This window comes from Festucalex cinctus, chromosome 15 (genome assembly GCF_051991245.1).
Source record: "Festucalex cinctus isolate MCC-2025b chromosome 15, RoL_Fcin_1.0, whole genome shotgun sequence".
NCBI lineage: Eukaryota > Metazoa > Chordata > Actinopteri > Syngnathiformes > Syngnathidae > Festucalex > Festucalex cinctus.
In genome coordinates this window covers 9,839,828-9,862,696 of record NC_135425.1, presented here as the reverse complement: position 1 = coordinate 9,862,696, position 22,869 = coordinate 9,839,828, and the positions used below count along the sequence as shown (strand labels likewise).

At 37.3% G+C, this 22,869-nt stretch overlaps 1 protein-coding gene across 5 annotated transcripts in view; it reads left to right on the top strand.

Annotated features, from left to right (window-relative positions):
- whrna (whirlin a) overlaps positions 1 to 22,869 on the top strand; it is a 157,900-nt gene that overhangs the window by 50,923 nt on the left and 84,108 nt on the right. For all 5 annotated transcript variants that reach the window (XM_077497299.1, XM_077497296.1, XM_077497298.1 and 2 more), the window contains exons 2-3: positions 10,565 to 10,783; positions 14,015 to 14,140. In XM_077497299.1, the coding sequence (XP_077353425.1) occupies positions 10,565 to 10,783; positions 14,015 to 14,140 (345 nt within the window). The remainder of the gene's footprint in view (positions 1 to 10,564; positions 10,784 to 14,014; positions 14,141 to 22,869) is intronic.

Sequence of the window (22,869 nt, the reverse complement as noted above, 5' to 3'; positions counted from 1 at the left end):
CGTCCTCCGTTTCCGTGTTTTGTTTTTTACCGCTCTCAACTGGAAATCTTAACGCGATCACAAGACAAATTTGAATGTGTCTTTAGACAAAAAGTGCACCATCCCAGCGGCAACAATTTGGATCATTTGTCAAATGGACATGCCATGTTCATGAAAAACATTGACTTTTTAATATATTGACCGTTTTTTTTGTGTGTGTTTTTTTTTAGACAGCAGAAGGCAGAACTACGTTACGCCAAAACTCGCCAGCTGATTGAGTGAATGAGGAAATCAAATGTTGTGTGTGGCTGAAAGGAGGCGGAGACAAAGAGAACCTCGAGTTTCATTGTGATGAACCTAGTACTGACCAAGTTAGGTTAATTGACTCATGAGTTTAAGTTACCTTCTTTTATTAAACCAGGCTAGAGTTACTTCTTTTTCTCTTGTTTCAGTTACCTCCTTTTCTGAAATGGAAAACGCAGAGTTTCCCGCATATCAAGTTTAACAGACTCAGAATTCTTACTAAACCTGCTCTGTGAAATGGAACGCTGCTGTTTTTTTTTCTTTCTTGTATTCATAAACTCCTGTTTCCGTGCCATTCTCACTGTACACATTTGAATATCAGCCAGAGGAGTTGTGCATAGTACATTTCTACCTGTATTTGCCGTACACTTTAGCTGATATCGTTTTGTTCAGGCAAAAAAAAAAAAAAAAAACTAGCTGAGACTAAATCAACAGGGTCACTACTTTTTGCAGCCATGTATTGCACTTACTTTTGGCTCAATTTCTTTATTACATGATTAATAATTAATGCAACACAACTGTCACAATTAGAAAGGAATAATTAATTGACTATTGTACCAATTCATTTACATTGAGTACAAATTCTGACTCATCAGGATTAGAAAGAACATGCATTGATTTGACACTTGATCTCAGCTGTCACGGCCATCTCGTGTCAGCTTCTACATGGTAAAAAAAAAATAAAATCATAGGGTTTCCTGTTCTGACAAAGCAAACTAATTGATCAAGAGACTGGAAATACATTTGACACAGTGGATGTGATGGACCAAGGCCAAGTCCTATTGTATGCAATAAATAAATATGTGCATTGTTTTAGGTTTGGTTGGTTTAATCCTTGACTAAATTCTGCTACGCTTGCTATGTTTTCACTGCCAGGCCAATTTGATGTAGTCAGTGTTTGCTACAATAAGCAGCTTGGAAATCATTTCTTTTAAATAAAAGGTATGCTTTAAATTCTACAATTGGCCTGGGCATACTGCCTCTCGCCCAAAATCAGTTACCAGCCACCTACTGTGGTGGATGTGCAATTACATTTTATTCTATTAACTCATTCACTCCCAGCCATTTTCACTGAAGCCACCCCTTCGCTCTGGGCTGTTTTACTTAATATTGGTTGATTTTGCAAGGTCCACAGAATATTGTTCTATTGCTATAAAAATGCTGCCTCCTATTGGCCGTTTTTTGTAATAATTATCATTGCTTTAAGCCACCTCTTTATGTCAGAAGCTACATTAAAGCCTTCTGTATGCGCTTGCATAAAAAAACAAAAAAAAACATGTAAATACGTTTTTGGGAGCGAAGGACAAAGTATTAAAAAAAATTTGTTTACACGTTTTTGGGTTTGAATGAGTTAAATAAAATAAACAAAAATCCCTGCTGGGTTTGTACGCACCCCACTTGGCATCCTCCCCCACACAATACATTAATAATTGATGAATAATGAATCAATTAAATCAGACTTAACTGCAGCTTTTATGTACTGCATGTTTGGATTGTTGCTTGGTGAAATTTACTCATTGTAATGCTACATATCTGACTTTCAAACTAAACCGCTGTGGAATTTACCGAAAGCGGCTCTTGAATTTATTCATTGCTTTTGCTCATGTTTTCACGAGGCTGCGGTCACAAACTTTGCCCTCATTCCTCATGGAACACACAGCTGATAGATGGATTTGGAAAGTGAAGATTTGCCGTTATTGTATAGCATCAATAGCTCCATTTCCACCACTGGCAGATCTGCTTGCTCCACATAATGTCATTTCAGTGTTCAGACTCGTCATCTGAATGCTTCTCTGTTACTCTGGACAAAGTGCTGTTATCAATGTCGACAATTTTCCATATGATTTAGAATTCTTGTTGTTGTTGAAGTCCTCACAAATCTCACCTTCACGTTTGCCAAGTGAGAACTGAAAGCGGCTGATAGATTCAGTCTGACCATATTAAACCCAGGAGAAAAGACAATTTTCCTGCTTGAAACATGGTGGCCAGTAATGTGTGCATCCATATTCGTACCGCACGTCTGATCTGTGTGCGCGCACACTTGTGTGTTTGGCAGTGTGCAATAATGGCATGCTTGAATGCACTTGATTTGGCAAGTGCACTCTGTGTTCATAACTACACATTAAGCCTGTGCAATTAGTTTGCACAATAGGCAATGAATGGTTTCAACTATTGCTACTAATACATTTGACAGCCACTAAAAAAATGCTTTGAACTGATGGATTGTTTTCTCCCTCTCCTACAAATAAAACATGTTGTCATTTATTTGTGATGTTTTCACTTGGGTATTTTTACATAGATTTTAAGCTTTTAAACTGACAATACAATCGAAAACATGCCTGCCTTCATGCATTGTCCACTAATATGACTTACAGTTAAAACACACTAAACAGTGTTCATCTTAAATGTAGCACACCATTATAAATAATGTAATGTCTTGTACCGAGGTGGTAAGGAGTGGACACCAGTCTCTCTCTTTGAAGATAAGTTGTCTTGTTATTTTAGCTGTATTTGCACATTCAATCTACAGTATACAAATTAATTAGGCACCTATTTTTTGAAACACACCTCTCTCTCTCTCTCTCTCTCTCTCTCTCTCTCTCGCAATCTTCAGTCAGTAAACTCGCACATGCTAAAGTGTAGGCAAAGTAAAATTATACCTCCTTAAATAATGACATAACGTCTCCGATTTGATTTCAAAAACCACTAGCATTCTCTGTAGCAATCCTTGTGGGTGGGTCGCGGGTTGGGTAGTTTCCCACAGTCTGGACGGTCTGTGAAGGCAACACAGGATTTTTTTTTATAAAATTATGTTTTTGGAATTTTTGAGGAAAAATTGAGCCTAACCTGGAGAAACATGTGCATGCATAAGGAGAATTTGCAAACTCATAACAGAGAGGCAGTTGTCCGGTCGCACCCTTGCTACGTCAGAAAGTAACAATCAGCCAAATTCTCAAACAGGATCAATGAAGCTTGCATCAGGCCAAAAAAAATCAAGATACCCCTACATTTATATTTATTTATATTGTTTGTTCATAGTTTTTTTCCTAATGTTTCATGTAGGGGTGTGAATTGCTTAGTACCTGACGATTCGATTCGTATCACGATTCATAGGTCACGATTCGATTCGATACCGATTAATCCCGATACAAATTTGTAAGTCGATTGTTGCGATTTTTTTTTATTTTTATTTTTACTCAAATTTAGAAAATACTCACCAGTAAACTTGTACATGTGCACTTTAAGATTTGTATGAAAATGTATTATTTATTTATCTGAAACTTCAGTCTCATAACTGTGAGCCACTGTATTTAACAGTTTGTGATCTGTTTCATATTTGAACAGCTTTGAAATAAAATATTAAGGTTTAATGTTCCATTAATTAATATAACATTTTTCCATGATTAAGGTGTGAACCCTAACCCTAAGTAAGACATTTTATTGAATATTTTCCATCAAAAATGAACGTTTAAAAATCGATTCGGCCGCCTATTGAATCGATTTGAGAATTGCGCGATGTAATATCGCGATATATTGCCGAATCGATTTTTTTTAACACCCCTAGTTTCATGACAAATTGCAATCTCATTTTGCCTTTAAGCCTCCGACAGTGCATGACCATGGGCTTCCATAAGTGATGCACTTGGCGAAATTCCATATCCCCGCATTGAGCAATAAGCTTTTGTGTATAGAATAGATTACCTGATCTCCTTTGGGACTTTTAGTTTTTGTTCTTGAGGGTCTTTTTTTTTTTTTTTTTATTGCTTCATCCAAAAGCAGTTTGTTTGTCATTGCCAACATGTTTGTGTTTTCCTATTTTCCTCTGTGCTTGTTGTTTTGCTTGCAAGATAAAGTGTATTTCATCATCGGACAGTCATAATAATCAATTTTGCTCCAGGGATTACACATTCGGAATTCTGTATGATGCCTGTTTTTTCATAGCCAGGACCAGTTTATGACTCCTTTTGGTCATTCAATGTATTTTTTTTTAAATTCCTTTTGCATGTTCTTCTCAATACCTTGCATGATTCACAGCATTAAACTAATTAGGTGTACTTACAGTTGTGCTTGAAAGTTTACATATCCTTGGGGTAGGCTATTTAAATTTATCCATCCATCCATCCATTTTCTTGACCGCTTATTCCTCACAAGGGTCGCGGGGGGTGCTGGCGCCTATCTCAGCTGGTTCTGGGCAGTAGGCGGGGGACACCCTGGACTGGTTGCCAGCCAATCGCAGTATTTAAATTTATGAATGCTGAATACGCGGAGCAAAAGGTTTAATGCCCCTAAAATCCAAAATACTGTGCCAATTGTTTTGATATTTCCAGAAATGGAAGTCGACGAGCGAGTGCGTGTGAATTTTGGTGAAAATTAATCACATTTTTACATCATAATGTTAAGTGACCTTTAGCTTTTGTACATTTACAGTTGTGCTCATACCAAGGGGATATAAATTTTCAAAGAACTGTATTTCATGACTAGATAAAGCCTCCATCATATATATATATATATATTAGGGGTGTGAATTGCCTCGTACCTGACGATTCGATTCGTATCACGATTCACAGGTCACGATTCGATTCGATACCGATTAATCCCGATACGAATGGTCACTATTCGATACCGATTAATCCCGATACGAATTTATAAGTCGATTGTTGGGATTTTTTTTCATTCAAATTTAGAAAATACTAATCAGTAAGCTTGTAGAGTGTAAGATTTATATGAAAATGTATTATTTATTTATCTGAAATTTCAGTCTTATAGAGGTTGTAATCTGTTTCATGTTTGAACAGCATTAAAATAAAATATTAAGGCTTAATGTTCCGTTCATATAACATTCTTCCATGCTTAAGGTGTGAATCCTAAAAAAAAAAAAAAAAAAAAAAATTGGCCTATTATTGAATCGATTCGAGAATCGCGCGATGTAGTATCGCGATATATCGCCGAATCGATTTTTTTTAACACCCCTAATATATATATATATATATATATATATATATATATATATATATAAGATGGAGCAATATGTCTATTGAATGCTATCTCGGTGGCGTTGAGCCAAAACCTTGTAGCCTACCTCAAGAATCATCACTTTTTTCAGGGTAACTCAACACTGAGATGAACACAATTTGGCTGTTTGTCCTCTCATTAAACGAGAAGTTACAGATTATGTCACTTGTGGATCATGACATCTCGTACACGCCTCCCTAATTGCCTTCTTAGCAAATTAGAAAGTAGTATAGGAAAAAAGTATAGGTTTTTGAAAAAAATATGAATCTGTGCTTTTAATTTTCCCCCTTTCTGTACACCTGACAGATAACTGAATGAGTACCAAATCCAACTGTTGCTTGCAACCTCCAGGAGCCAGCAACCATAAAGGAAGATTGATGTGAGAATTTGGATTCAGCAATGGGGAACATTTGTTTGATAACTGCATTTATCTGAATTTCCCAGGCACTTACTCAGTGTAAGAAGAAAATGAACACAGCGCTCTGAAGGACAGTATTTTAAAAGCTTGCATTGTGTTTCGCTAAAGAAGACTTTCGGGTTTTCTCAAGCCAAGGACAGTCATTTCTTTTCTACATTTCTACATACTGTACTATAGATTTAGCTGTAGTAGTCACTGAGTGCAGGTTTAAACTGGAAGCGATGAAAACGACTCTGTTGATAATGGTCCTGACCCACAACAGTGTGATTTAGGTGAAGACTTAATGATTCCCAATGCATGAAGCTGAAATGCGACTTCTCCAGAAGGTTCACCTCATTTGTCATGATTTTGAAGAACACGGTTCACACGGGCCTCCTTGTTTTCTGCCTGAGGAGTCGTTGAAGAAACTAAATCATGGTGGTGTCCCTTGAGGACAAGCTCCAACTGTAATGGAAAGACTCACCCAAGCACACTGCGCATCGAGCCACATGCACCACTAAAATTGTTTTGTCATACTTTGGGGAGCTCCAAAATATAACCTGTTTGTTTGGGGGGGAGGGGAGGGATTCATCTCATCCTGCTTTTTCTTACTTCTTTACTTAGGGAGTAAATGGAAGCTAATTCCTCATCTTTCCATAATGTCGACTTTCATATTGATGCTGGTAGCGACGGTACATAATTTCTACCAGCCTCCATAAGTTTCATTATCCTATAAGAACAGGGACCCCTGCCCAAACCAAAACAAACAATACATTTAGATTTGTTTTGGTTTCAAACATCTTGAACTTTTAATTGAGGACTTGTCAAATGCGATGCTTCTTCTGCACTTTTGAAAAGCACAACAGTGACAGTGGAAGTTTGCAGCTGTTAAAATCACCAGCCAGAAATATTAGGGCCTCTGGGTATTTGCTGAACTGCCCCATTTGGTCTGATTTTACGAGCAGTCCAGGTACATGGGAATATATTGATCTGCAAGAGGGTTCCACATTCCGAAAGCCATTAGAAGGAAATGAACCACAGCCAACAGCAATTTCTTATCACAATGTATTACTGTATACTGTATATCTACATTTCCTCTCTGTCCGTTTGGGGGCATTTTAAAGTGAGTGGGATGCTCTGCAACACAATTTCAAATCTTGTTATTAAACAACATGCCACAATGAACAGGTCCTTGACTCAATACATATTAGCCAAGTATTTCATAATTTTTTAATTATGCGTCGAAAATCTTCCCAGCAATCAAGGTCATTTCTGAGCCGGGGCAAACCTTAGCAAACAGCCAGTGAAAAGATCCAATCAGCGACAAGCAGACGTGACGTCATAAAAGCGAAACGTATGTGTGGAGTAGTAAATACAAGGACGTACTTATGAAATATATTTATATGTATGTCCGGAGTGCTGGGTTTAAAATATCGATATATAAATATCGTCTCGATACGCCTTTTCATATCCCAATATCGATGCATAAAACCATGTATTTTATAAGGCCATGTTAAATAAAACAGATTAATGTAACTGCAATGGATTCAATTCCTAATGTAAATATTCATATTTTTACTAATGCATTAAATTAGAGCACGAAGTTTCTACTCTTTGCAGCATTGGTACTTTTGCAGCATTGGTACTTTTTGACTGTCTGTGATGGTTTTGTTTAATAGTGAAGATGAAGGACCTCCCCTCCCCAGGACCTTAATGGCACAGAAAGTAGTGACTCACTTACTTACGTCTTTGTTACGGTAAAAACTTGATGATTCGTGTGATGATAGACTTCCGACGCCGAAGAGTGACGTTGCTCATGAAGAATACATCACAGCAAGTAGGGTTGGGCGGTATTAAGAGTTTGACAGCGTTTCACCGTCTCCTCATTACACCGGTGTATACGGTAATATCGTCACATTTTTCCTCTTTAGTTTTCTGGGGGTTACATTTTCTTGTGATTTGGGTGCTCCATGGTTGCAATGGCAATGATTTTTTTTTCTCTGTGTTCTAAACTTTACTTTACCACACAAACAACACAAAACCCCAAAATATATCTATATATTAGTGACATTCACTGTTATTAAAGGCTGAACTGTGTGGCCCGGGACACAGGACGTGTGAAAGCCCAACCGAACGAACAGTTGAGGAGATAAAACAAAACAGGTCGTTCGACCCGTTATGTTATTATACATGCCTACCTGTGGTGTTTTTATTTTCTGATCTGTCGCTGAGTCTGACTCACTATTTTTATTTTTTTACAATGCACAGTTCAAAGAGTTTGTGCGCGCATGAAAAACAACAAAACGTGTACAACATTAACAACTTTTATTAACATTTCTTTAAAATGCATATTGCTGAACAGATTGTACAACAACAAAAAAATAATAAATCTGGGTGTCGTGAGGTAAAGTGCGTTCTAGCTATCAAACAAAAAAAGAAATCAAAAAACAGAATTACAATTATTTATAGGATATAATGAAAACAAAAATGATTTAAAAACTATACCAATAACAAATGCAATAACGAAAATATGCACAAAACTTCATTGGCACAGGCAGGTTTATTTCCTCATGACATCACCACAAAAAACAAACAAAAAATGACTCACGCATCAAGTTCAATTTTTTTACTGAAGATTTTTTGCAAGAAAAAACAGCATGTTAACTTTATCCGATTTGAGCAGGGAGTGTTGTGGATGCACAACTTGGCCCGCGGCGCTTAAGACCAGCTCTGCAGACGGACAGCTTGTGGCACAAATGCATAAATATATTTGAGCAACCCTCGCCATCAACGGAAAGTGTGTGGCTCCATTACATTTCCATCAGATGGTCATCGTCTCCCTGAATGAGGTTCGCGGGCACACGATAATAGGTAGCGCGTTCTGCTCCGGCTCGCTCCTCCCCATAGGTTCGCCAGGGCACGCGCATCGGCATCGCGCAATTACCGTCTTCGTGCACTGTTTGCATATTGCCCATGTCACATGACAAATTATTACTATTAGTTTTTAAAATAGTTATAAGTAAATAGTTATATTAACACATTCACTGCCATAGACGGCTTTAGACGTCAAAGATTCATTTTTTTTCCTGCACACACAATAAAACAATGTGCAAAAAAGCTTTTTCGTTCTGCATCAACTTGGTATTAAAGCAACAACAGTAAATTGCAGCGTTTACTACACATAATTAAAAAATCTACTTTTGTGTAGAATATTCAAAACATGCGGACATCCAACTTTAACACATTCACTGCCATAGACGGATTTAGACGTCAAAGATTTTTTTTTTGTCCTGGACTGGCAGTGAATGAGTTAAGTTGAAAACAAGTACACATTTACATTTTCTCTTAAAAAATATATATCATTTTTTTCCATTTTTTTTTATTTTTTAAATGGTGGTATTTAAAGTGACATCGTTTCTATTTTTAGACACCGCGGGATACCTTATTACCGTATTACCGCCCAACCCTAACAGCAAGTAAACAAATTTGATTTGCCCGGCCGTTTTGAGCCGGGCAATGGCAGCCTTTCCAGACCCACTTTCTTTCGTTCAAGAAAGTGGGCGTGGCTTTCTAGGCTAGTTCTTCTCCTTCTGATTTGTCTAATTTTTGAATTAATTTGCATTATGCCATCTTGTTGTGTTGCTGTATTTTTGTACAAATCAGTGCAGAGAATGGTGTGAGCCTGTTTTGGCTCCCAAAAGATGTGTTTTTATCCGAAAAAGACATGAAACGGCACCTTCTCGCCAATAACAGAAAGACGAATGAACGGGACATCAAATTTGTTTTTCAAACAATTTCATGCTGCATGATATGAATAGCTGTGATCGTGATTAGCATGAAAACGTTAGCGAAAGGACTTGTCCATTAGCTTCGCTGCTAATAAATGAACAGTGACGCATTAGCGGCATTATGCCTCACGAGCGCCGAGTGTTCGGAGTGGAACCTGGCCTGATAAATCAGGTTTTGGCCACCCCTCTGTAGCTCTTCTTTATTGTGCGACCGTGGGGGCATTTTTTTTTTTTTTTTTTTTTTTTAATAGTTAGGCCAGCTTTAAGTAGACCATTATTTTTTTCTGATCCTAAAGATATCTTTGTCATGAGGTGCAATATTGAAATTCCATTGGTCAGTATGAAACACGCCTGCTCCACATTCACACCTGAGACCTTGTAATAAGAGATGGGCAATTTACAAAGTCCAGTCCATCATTTTATTTTAACCGCACTGCTGTCATCACTTCGTCACCACTATTTTAGCACCGACAGACAGAGGTAAGCATTCCATCGGGCCATCATTCGTCAACAAAACGGGCGTCTCTCAATTCATCAGTACTTGAGCCGTTGGTGACGATTATGCTGACCGAGGAAAACCCACTTACGTCAGTGTTTAGTTAGTCATTTTTTATTTTAAAGTTTTCTTGCCGTTTGTCAGCAAATCGGACATTGGTCAGTGACGGATTGACAGGAAGTTTATCAGTATGAATGCCTCCGAATGCCCAATTCTGCTCAGTTGTAACTCAAAAATTGGGTGCAAATTTAATTTAGGGCTGTACTCATTTGTTGCCAGCAGTCCAGACATTAATGACCTGTGTGTTGAGATATTTTAGGGAGACTGTAAATTTACACTGTTATAAAAGCTGTACACAGACTCCTTCACACTATATCAATGTCATTTCTTCAATGTTGTCCCAGGAAAAGATATAATAAAATATTTACAAAAATATGAGGCATGTTGTCACTTTTATGAGCTGCTGTAAACTTATTTCTATCCTTTGTGTGCATTTGCTGCTCTTTGACATACTGTATTTTCTGTAAATTGTGAGGTATTTAATTATCATTTTTATCATTTCATCAATTCTCCCTTTTCACTCCTCAGGTGCTGAAGGGCAATAAAAAGCTGAGCCTCTCTGTACGCTCAGTGGGGAGGATTCCCGGCGGCTATGTCACCAACCATGTATATACATGGGTTGACCCTCTGGGCCACAGTGTGTCCCCTCCTCCTGACCTACCTGAACATCACAGTGCCGCCCTCAGAAGAAGTGACAGCCAGCGACGCAGCAACATGCAGCTCCTGCAGGAGGGGGATGAGAAGAAGGTGAGAAGAGTCCTGGATGACCGGTTGAATTCATGATTAGCGTCATGGCCTGGGTCGCATGCGCCTGAGTTCATGACCTGTTTTGTGTCTGTTTAGGTACTGTTAGGTGTCTGTTTACAAAATGTGATGTTCGTGATGTCAACCTTTAATCCTTTAAGTCAGGGGTGTTAAATATAGGGATCAAGCCCGCAAAGGTGTTTAATCCGGCCCGCGAGATAATCTTGAAAGTGTAAAAAAAAAAAGAAAAAAAAAAGTCATGTCGGCCCAATTAATCAGACGGACAAAATCAAACCATATAAATTCATTAATTTCACAAGCAATCCTCAAATGAGTAACGCAAGTTGTACACGGAATTGACCTGGATGTCATTATTTTATACAACCTAAAGTCACGGGTTGTTGGAAGAAAAAAATAAAAAACATAGACCAACATAAATCAAACAAACGTGTTGATTAAGACACACGTTCACTTACTGGTAACACAAACACATACGAGATAGATTAACATCCAATAACTTCATTATTTCTTCATGCATTCTGGGAACAAGATATATATGCAAAACAATTAGCTATAACATGACAGGAACACATATGGGCAAAGTGTTGCCACGTTCCATTTTTTTTTTTTTTTTTTGGACAATATATTTACAGTTGGCCTGCAAATAGCAAAAATATGTGAATAACTGACACCAATTGTTTTTAAGTTATAAACCATAATTTTACCGGTTCAGCCCACTTAGTAATATATTTTCCTCCATGTGGCCCCTGAGCTAAAATGAGTTTGGCACCCCTGCTTTAGGTGATGTCTGGACCTATGTGATGTCGTTTGAGAATTGTCTGAGAATTGTGTGTGGTTTGCCGGATTATTGTCCAACTGTCCTGTGTATTGCATCTCTGGGTTTCTGCCTCTCGATGTGAATAAATAGATAAAATCTCATTGGTGTCTGCATTCTGGGATCCAACCCTTCAGCACACAACAGAATAATCCGGCAAACCACACACAATTCTCAGACTGCACCCACAGACGGTGAATCGTAAAGTACTAAAGAACGACATCACATAGGTCCAGACATCACATAAAGGATTAAAGGTTGACATCACGAACATCACGTTTTGTAAACACGCTTGTTACATCAGTACCAAAACAGACACATAACAGGTCATGAACTCAGGCGCATGCGACCCAAGCCATGACAATTAGAATACGATTCCCTGCTTTCATTACCGACTTTTTTTTTTAAAACTGTTTCTGCTTGACGCGATGCCACTTACAAAAATGTCATGCAGTTGTGCGTTTTTAATGTTTCATCTGCAAGTTATCCTTGTTATACTTCTTGAACCATCAACCTTCTTCAAATGCTCTATGAGCCAGAAAACTAGAATATTAATGCATGTAAAAAGGCAAGAGGAAATTCCGTCGACTAAAGTACCTCATCTATCTCACTACAAAATCCTGTCCACCTCCCCTGAAGGGACCAAGGAAGATGTTTCTTCTGTAATGGACATTAATCTTTAAATGAACCTAAGACTGCAAAATGTAACAGGCTATTTCTTTCACTTTGAACATTTTGTCACTTTTTGTGAACATTTTGTTTTTTTTCCTACAGGTGACTCCTTTCATGGTTGTACTTTTCTTCAATTTTCCTTTCAATGTTTGTATCAACACTAACAATAGTTACTGGTATTTAACAAAACCAAATTTTCATTTTAAAACATTACTCACTAAAAATAAAACATGAAAAATACAATCCATCAGCCATATTCAGCCAAGGTCACTATTACAAACTGGTATTGTGCCCAAAGCAATAAATAAAATCATGACAAACATTCCTTACTGTTCAGTGAATAATAAACTTAGCAATTTACAAAAAATATTTTTTTTTTTAAAGTACTGAATAAAAATTAATAAGCACAGTAATTAAATATTTAGTCCCACAAAATTACCCCTAACCACCATGTAACCTTTAACAAGGAATAGTGGCACATGCTTAAAATATTTATTACTCCAGACCTTTCAAATTTTCATCATCTGAGTCACACCTGAACAGCAATATTCTTACAAAAAAAAAGCAGATGATGTCCTCCTTTTAAGTAAGTATAAATACATTCTATTTTAAATGTTTTACGTGTCCCAAAGACGTATTTATACATTTTTTTTATGCTATCGCATACAGAAGGCTTTGATGCAGCCTCTCACCTGCAAAGAATGGTTGAAGAAATGGTAGTTATTACGCAAACGGCCAGCAGGTGGCAGCAGAGTATAAGAGATCAACCAGGGCCAAGTTGAAAGAAAAGCTCAAATACAATTTTATTTGATTGGTGAACAATGGTGAAACAGCTATATTCTAATGCTAACTGCTGCAAAATGGAAAAATATAGAAATATACTTTTTTTTTTTTTTCTGATGAAAGAACGAAACAAGAGTTTATTCTTGCTTTTGGTAGGTTCCATGTTTTGATAGCAATAGAACACAATATTCTGTGGGCCTTGCAAAATCAGTCAAAATTCAGTAAAATAGCCGGGAGCAAACGGGATTGTTGCTGTGAAAATGGCTGGGAGTGAATGAGTTAAGGATTGGCAAGAATTATTATTATTATTATTTTTTAAGGATGCCAGTACTACAGTATATAACAATATGTATAATTTTATAATAATAATAATAAAATAATTCAAATTATTTTCATTTTATTTTCATGTGGAAAGTGTTCAGAAGTGAGTTATATTTTATCTGACTGACAGTATCTAACTCAGATTAGGCTACCCACAGTTGGATAATATGGCTCAAATCAAATGACAATAATATTCCAAAAATGTTTTGCTTATCATTGTTCCTCCCCTTCTGAGATTTGATTTATTTCTATTTCTATGCCAAACATACTTTCAAACGGCTTATTCCTGCTTGTTTGAATTTGAAGCAATGGCTTCTCTTTCTAGGCTTTATCTCACTCTACATGGCAGGTGCTGTTTGTATAGCTTTCCAGGATTGCGATTTGTTTGAATGGTGCTCGGTGATGCGTGTTAAGGAGAAGGCAACATCACAAAGATACAATTGGTTTGGGTCTTTCCTTAAAATTTGAACATTTTGAAGGCTGGGACTGCTTGCAGGTTACAGACCGTCTTTTACTCTGAAACGAGATTTTATATTTATCTAAATGTGACCGTTTTATCTAAATGTAACCATTTTCAAACTGACTTGAGCTATCCATACTATTTCCACCGTCATTGATGATAGGTCAACTTGGTTTTGGATGATGGTCGATCCCTGGGCCTGATGATCCGAGGGGGAGCAGAATACGCGCTGGGCATTTACATCACTGGAGTGGATCATGGATCAGCAGCAGAGTGTGGAGGGCTCAAGGTATCATGACTCTATCTTTCTTACTATTGCACACTTTCATCTGACAAAACATTGGAGACATTCTAGATAAGATTATAGTCCTTGCCATTCTTGAAGATTTATCGATAAATCAGACAAAACATGGCTTTTATGTGGTTGCTGGCTTTCCTAAAGTTGTCGAAGCGATAGACTGCACTCGTGCAACTTGCTCCCCCCCAGACAGAAGGTTTATATACTACAATTGTGAGAAGACACGTTCTTTGAATGTGCAATCTTTGCGTGATTCAAAATGTGGCCTATAACACATCGAAAAATGCTCATTTGCAATACTGACCGAGCAGCAGATAAAATAAACACAAATACAAACACACAGAAAATAACCTTATTGAGAGACATGTTGTACTTCTTGGGTTCAACAAAATTTTAATTCACAATAATTCAACAACAGGTGACTCTGACAGAAATTGAAGAAAGAAAAAAAAAAGCATTTTGGCATATTCTAAGACTGATTGTTGTTGAGCAATAATAGGGGGACGGTGGGGATTGATTTAGGGTGCATGGGAGGGGACATATCTAAGGACCCAGAATTTGGTGCGACACCCCTGCTGGCAACGATACAGCTCCACCAATATATGTCACATATAAGGATAGACCGATTATCAGCTGGGCCGATTATTGGCGGCGATAATAAGCATTTTGTTTTGACGAATATCGGCATTGACCATTTTTAAGAATCATATGGCCGATAATGGATCCAATTTAAAAAAAATAACTTAACTTTAAATTTATTATTATTATTTTTATTATTTACATTTTCAGAGATGTTGCTGACCCTGGGAACTCACTGCACCTTCTGTTTTTGTTTGAAATTAAAACTAAGATAAGTAAAAAAAATGAATAAATAATAATACTTCAGATATTTTGAAATTTTGGAATACTTTATTCAGTGTAGAAAACAATTGTTTGTTTTTTATTTAACTTTTGAAAACATGCTGGAAGATCCCGGAACTTGTTAGATTTTAAAAACAAAGATGTCTATTGACTAAGATAAAAATAAACTCCAATATTTATAACCCTACAAGTTACTCAATAAACATATGCTTTAAATTAAAAACATAAAAAATTAAGAGCTGGAGTTTGTATTTTTCCCAAATTTTAATGCCAATATTTTCCCTTTTTAGTGAAAACGAATATCGGCTCCAAAAATCGGTTATTGGTGTCCTTGACTACTAATAAACGGTATCAGTATCGGCCCTGAAAAAAACTTATTGGTCTATCTCTAGTCACATATTATCTCAGATGGCGGCACGGTAGATGACTGGTTAGCACGTCCGCCTCCTAGTACTGAGGACTCGGGTTCGAATACAGGCTCCGGCCTTCCCCTGGGTGGAGTTTGCATGTTCTCCCCGTGCCTGCGTGGGCCTTCTCCGGGTACTCCGGGCTCCTCCCACATTCCAAAGACATGCATGGCAGGTTAATTGAACGCTCCGAATTGTTCTTGGGTGTGCTTGTGAGTGTGGATGGTTGTTCGTCTCTGTGTGCCCTGCGATTGGCTGGTAACCAGTCCAGGGTGTACCCCGCCTACTGCCCAAATCCAGCTGTGATAGGCTCCAGCACCCACCGCGACCCTTGTGAGGAATAAGCGGTCAAGAAAATGGATGGATGGATGGATATCTGACATCTGATATCAGGATCAGTAGTATTTGGATCATCAACAAACATTCAAGAATTAAGAAACAAAAAATCTGTAAATTCACTGGTCACACATGCACAATGACAAAATTTAGTTGCACTGTCTTACATTTTAGAACAAAATGACAACATTCTTTAGAAGGTTCTTGGGCACCTTTTTACAAATTGTCACCCTCACCTCACAAAACTTAAAAATGGAAGCTATTTTGACCCAAATTCCTCCAAATCCATTTGGCAAGTGTCATTCATGATGGTGTTCTTGTATTTAAAGCAAGCAATCAGTTCCGACACAAGCTTGTATAAAAGGAGTTTTCATTCATTAGCATTTTGGGAGAAAAAAAGCTTCTGAAGAAATAATGTATGCAGTTAGGTCTTCTGTAGCTTCTGCTGTTTGCATTTATATAATAATACAAATACATATGCACATTTGTATTAGCTCCTTTTTAAAAATTCAGCTACACAAGTCAAGTGGAACTTTGTTTCAAAAAGCTGCAACCCACAAGTGCGCTTGAGCTGGCAAACACACAAGACAAATGTTTTAGGAAATGTCAATATACTATCATTATGCAATCTCTTTACTACTTTCCATGGAGAAAAATATACCGGTAGTTGTTTCTCATAAATAATTGGATGTAATTTAGTAAAACAATTTAATCCATCAACCTAAACTGTAAAAGTACCATAAAATCCAGAGCGATCAAAATCATCAAATGTTTTCACTTTGAAACCTATAGGTGGTGTAGGCTTTCTGAAATAAAGATTATTAAAATAAATAGAAGAAGCCAAATGGTTTCATTTTAGCCTTGGGCAGCCAGTAACTACCTTGCCTGCCCTCATGGCACGTCACTGATTATATTACATTACTGAGATATTACTTGTTAGCGTGGCAACCAGATTGTGGATATTTTCTGGTTACTCTGACTCCCTCCTATACGCATTTGAGGTTCATTGAAAAGTCTTTTACTCAGCTGTACTGCAGTTGTAAATGTGAGTGTGAATGGGTGTCTTTCTGTGTCACTCTGGTGATTGATTGGATCAGCTGCGGATGTTCTCTGTCACCTTCCCTGTGATGCCAAACAAGATCAGCAGAAAAGACACGGATGGATGATTGGATGGATGGATGGATGGATGGATGGATAGAGATTTGGGGGTGCTTTATTTACTACATTTACAATGATCACCACATAGCAGTGCTTCTCAATTATTTTCTGTCATGCCCCCCCTAGTAAGAATACCCCCGCCCCCAACCGACTATAAATAGTATCATTTATCTACAGAATTATTAAGCACACCTCTGCATAACACTGTATCCGTATTAACGTATAAGAGAATAAAAAAAGAAAGAAATATGGACCAACTTAGAAAAAAGAATAGCTTTATTAACTGTAACAAAAAAGATTTAAAGTGCATCTGCAATTCAAAAAATAAAATTAAATCCTTAATTAAACTACAAACATTTTTTGACTGACCATTTCAAACCATATACGGAAAAGTAAAATGACATAAAATCAATAAATAATAATGCATTCAAACTGATCACCAACATTAACTCAGGATCACAATATTTAAAAAAATAAAAAAAATAAAAAAATAACCTTTAACCTGCAAAACAAAAATATAAAATACTTTGCTGTGTGCAAAGCGCGCATGCTCAGTGCAAACAAAACCCCTACACCACCGAGCGAATGCTCCCTGCGCACACTCTGCCAAGAATGAGAGCGCCACTGCCCCCTAATGTAGTGGAGGTGCAATTGCACTTTATTCTAGGACAGTAAAAAAATAAAAAATAAAAAAAATAAAAAATAAAAAAAATAAAAAAATAAAAAAGCGTTTTCCCTGATGTCAAACGCGCCCCCCTTGATGGAGCCTCGCGCCCCCCTGGGGCGGCCCGCCCCACTATTTGAGAAGCTCTGCCACATAGTAACTGACACGCATGCAAGCCAAGACAAAAATAGATCTGTAATTTCTTCTGCCTGCTTTTTTTTCATGTGACTTAATTCCTATCATCTGTTTCATTTTGAAGTCGAATGATTTAGACACTAGACTGTTGCAAATCACATTTAACATATTCAATACCTCTTAATTTGCAACCCGTAAAGATGCGGATGGTTTCCATGGATACCAACAGTAGCAAATGTGAGTGCTGATCACACTGGTTCAATGGATGAAGCATTAGATCGAACCAACACAAGACAAAAACGATATTCAATTGAAAATGTTTTACCAAATTGAATGATAGCATACGCAGTGTATATGTAGACAAACAAGTACTGGCAACAGTGTAAGACAGATGAGTTTGAGCCTCACCCAAAGGGTTTTGCTATGAGGCAATGTTGGACTTGTGGGTCTAATCCTACAGCGAAAACTAGAGCATGACCAAAAGATTTGGTTTTGAGATGGACAATCTGAGGTTGTATTAAAGTGGAATAAAAGAATCTCAGTATTATTTGAAATTCTTTTAATTGCACATTCTTTAGCGTCATGTCAACGTACTGATTGTCGACTCTGTAGCAATTAGACTTGTCCTTAGATCACAAGGCAGATGTTGTGAAATCTGTGATGTCTTTAACAATAGGTCCTGTGTTCAAGTAAGTGTTACTTAGTGCTTGTGTGGTGCAGTAACTGGTTTACCTTAAAAGTTGCTAATAATTTGTATTCCTGGTTTGCACGTTCATTTTGGTTGACTTCTCTAGCTTTGTGCTTTGTCTTTTTTTTTTTTTTTTTTTACTTTTATTGTCAAAACTGACAACAACATAACAATAATTGTCCAGAGATAGGGCCTTCACATACAATTGGTATCATGCAAATACAAATAATAAGAAAAACAACAACAAAAATGACCTCCACATACTCAGGGTATCAATAACTTATCTAACAAGATCCAAGATTGGTCCCCATCTTCTTTGAAAAATAGGAACCCTCATCTGTAGTTTTGCTCTCAATTGTTCCATTGATTACAACTGTTTGATTTTTTTTTTTGTAACCATTGCGCAACTGTGGGTGGTTCAGGTTTCAGCCAGTTGATGGTTATCATTTTTCTTGCAGTAATTAGGAGGAGATGAAGCAAATGCTTTTGGTCATGAAACAAATTATCCAAGAATATATCCAACAGATAAATCAAATGATCCAGGGGGAGTGACACTTTAAGAATATTTTCCAATTTTCTTCTAACTTCAGTCCAGAAACCTTGTATGATGGGGCAGTACCAGAAGATGTGGGTCTGATCCCCCACAAGACCACAATCCCTCCAACATTTATCACTAACTCCACGCTTAAACACGGAGCACTTTAATGGGGTTCGAAAGAATCTTATTTTAGCTTTCCAGTCAAATTCCTTTCATATTTGACTCCCTGCCCCCTTATGACAACTAGAGCAAACATCTTCCCAGGTATCATCATCCAAGGTCACATTCAATTTGACTTCCCACTCTTGTTTTATGTGTTGTGTTATCTGACATATCCATTAGTAATTTCTTATACATCAAAGACACTTGTTTTTTCATTACACTTTCACTCTCAATCAGTTGACTGAAATGCTTTTCTATATGTGTTGGTTCCATTCTAATATGAACCCAATCATGATGTGTCATTATATAATTTATAATTTGTATATACCGATAATGATCCCTTGACATTAGATTGAATTTGCTACATATTTGTGCAAAGCTTTTAATCAGGTTTCCTTCAAATAACTGACTCAAGGTTATTTTCAGCCCATCTATCAAAGCCACTGTCCACTATTGATGGTAAAAACTCAATACAGTGGTACCTCTGCTTACGACCGTCTCTTCATACGAAATTTTTGAGTTACGAAACACCTCAACGGGAAAATATTGCCTCTTGTTACGAAAGAAATTTCAAGATACGAAAGGTAAAAATACATTACCGAACGCAACATACTTTCAGCTATGGCTATTACCTAGCATTTTTCTGACATCCCATTGTCTAAGAGGAACCTCTACCATCGGTATCTATGAGCCTAGATAATAGATCGGTGTCTATACAGTGTCCTCGTCATTCATCCCTCGGGCCATGAGGTGTTCCGGTTTTTCGTAACTATATTAACTAACGGCCGACGAACTTGTGCAAAAATTCAAACAATTGGTGATCAATGAAGGCACAAGAAGTTTTTAATTGTGACAAGACGGGCCTTTTTTGGAAAAAGATGCCTCGCCATACCTGAAGTTTTCATGAAGTTTCGGAATTTGTTTAAAAGAATCACCCAGAAAAAGTATTCACCAGTCGGGCGATTGCTCACTAAGATGATGTTTGCCTTGGACATTTTTGAAGGATTGTTTTACTCTTTTACTGCCACACATAATCAAAAAAAAAAAAAAAACACCCCCCACATTGCGATTTCGAGCATTTTAATTCAAAAGATACATTTTCTCCGCAACAGTGACTTTGACACTCATATTTTTTTTTTTTTAATGACGGTCTGTGAATTAAGGTTGATGTGACAAAGGCTTTGATCATTCACGACATTCTTGAAAACGTTCTATTTCATCTGATTTCATCAGATTCCGTTATGTTTCATTGTAATTTCATACACCGGCAACCCATTGAAAAGAGATACACTGCTGCCATCTGTTGGCCATAGTTAGTGGCTGTTTTTGATTCCACAACCCATTGACCAGGCAGCGCTGCACTTAGACGTTGCGCTGCCCATTGATGTATCAAAAAAAATAAAAATTAAAAAAATGTAGTTGACGTCATTTAACGTTTATGGCGGCACATTGCGATTTTACTAACCGTTATTAAACGTTTTTGGCAGTAAAAGAATTAAAAAACAAAAAAAAAAGTTCTTTACAAAACACCAGGCAAAAAACACTTCTTAGCGAGAACATGAACCAAAGAAGGCAAAAAATGATGAGGACAGCAGTTAAAAAGGTAAATGACCATCATTTTTATTCTTTACTCTAATTCTTTGTTTTTTTTTACATTATGCACAACTCTCATTTATTGTGCAATAATCTAATTGTAATGTATCTGTTACATGTTTTGATGCATTTTTATGCGTTATAAAACATTTACGTCTGAATTTTGGGAGGCTTGGAACGCATTAGGGCATTTACATGGAAAATGTGTTTCTACTTACAAAATTTTCTACTTAAGAACTTTCCAGAACCAATTAATTTAAAAGTAGAGGTACCACTGTATTCCCATTTATGGGCATGGCCCGAGAAAGGGCAACCCCTCCCTTTAATTGTTTCTGTACCTGCTTCCAGACATTCAATGTATGTTTAACCCATACATTCTTGATTTTAATTTGTTTCTGGAACTGCAGACTGAGAAAGGAAAGAGTCGAAAGGGAAATACCTGTTAATGAATGCTCCTCCAATGAAACCCAGTGTGACTCCGGATCCCGTATGATCCAGGCTTTTATTTGGGCAGCCCAATAATACAGGATGATGTTAGGAGTCCCAGCCCTCCGTGTTCTTTACCCAGCATCAAGATTTTAAGACAAATTCTTGGTCTCCTGTTCTGCCAGATACATTTTGATATTAATTTGTCTAGTAATCTGCTTTGTCTTTTGTCTAACAAATGCATTAGCATTACTTAAAGGTGGTGGTTGCAATTTAAAAAGAAAAGTGAGGAGATCACAAGAGACAAAAAACAATCAAACCTAAAACAAGAAAACAAATTATTACTTACGGCTGAAAAGGAAAGTTTGTAAATGTTGCCTTGAAACCCCAAAATGAGTTTGACTGAATCTTTTTTTTGTTTTAATGGTTGTTGGATCAAGGGGATTTATACAGGACGGAGAGTCTGCCAAATTGCAACCCTCTTTCAACCAAGAAGTACGAGAAAGGTCAGCCCGGCCCAATGCCCTATTGTTTCCATTGGCCTGGTTGTGTTTAATTTCATTCAAGTTGGGAGGAAAAGGTCATCCCAGTAGTGATGTCAAAACAGTTGTAAACAGAAAAAACAAAAACAAAAACAGTGGAACGTTTTATCAATCAGTTTTTCTACCACTGCTTTTTCATGTGGCTTCACATTGCTATCATTGGTTTAAATTTCTATTTAAATGGTTTACGGTTTATGGACGACCTTTAGCCAGAAGAATGTTGGTCCTGTGCTGCACTAATGCATCGTGTCCTTTTTAATACATTTAACAATAAAAAAGAACAATGATTCATTTGAAGAATCATTAAAAAGTGATACAAAAATCCAGGAAGTTGATAGTTTACATCCTCCAATTATGAAAGTCCAGTGGACTGACACAACCCATCATCCTATATTTGCAAGGAAAATTAGCCTCTGTACAACATCAGGCTTCAGGCATGCCCTGTTAAAAGTGAATGCTACTGAAAATCCTTCTCTGATGTAGCGTTTGTAGCAAGGATTGAGAGGCGTTGCTCAGCCGTGGGAAGTTTATTTCATGCTGTTCCGACCATTGAAATAGACAAACATGTTGCTAAATCGCTGACCCACAAAATAAATTGGTACCATGTTTCCGAGAATGTACAACACGTTTGACTCGCCTGCCTAACAAAAGGGGAAAATGATTCCAGTGAAGTTGTCTGTTTCTTAGTGGGGGGTTTCAGGCTGACATGTTCTTTCTTCTAAGTCCAATACAGAGCAACAGTTCTCCCTTTCGGCTAGTTGGGCTACTCTGTTTGATTGCAACATCATTTGAACATACTCTGCAGTGGACTGTTTCTTTTTTTGTGCTCATTGTCTGGACGGATTCCAAATAAACAGTGACTGTCTTGTAAACTGGCTCCTCCCTCTTCTCGGTCAATATAGTTTAAACAGTGAATGTTAGTGGGCATGTGCTTTGCAGTACGGAAGTTGTTGAGAAAAAAAAGTTTTTCCTCAATCAGTCTGAAACAAAAATTCCAATAAGTGAATAATTAATGAATTTCTCAGCCGCAAGTCCAATATTAGTAGGCCATGCTAATCTTTGACTTGTGCGATGAAGACTGAGTACCTGCATGAGGAAAACCCATGCAAGCACACGGAGAACGTGCAAACACCTCACAGGAAGATGGTAGCCAAGAGCAGAACCTTTCCACCATGTTTTCTTATGTCAAACATTGAATTCATATTTTCTG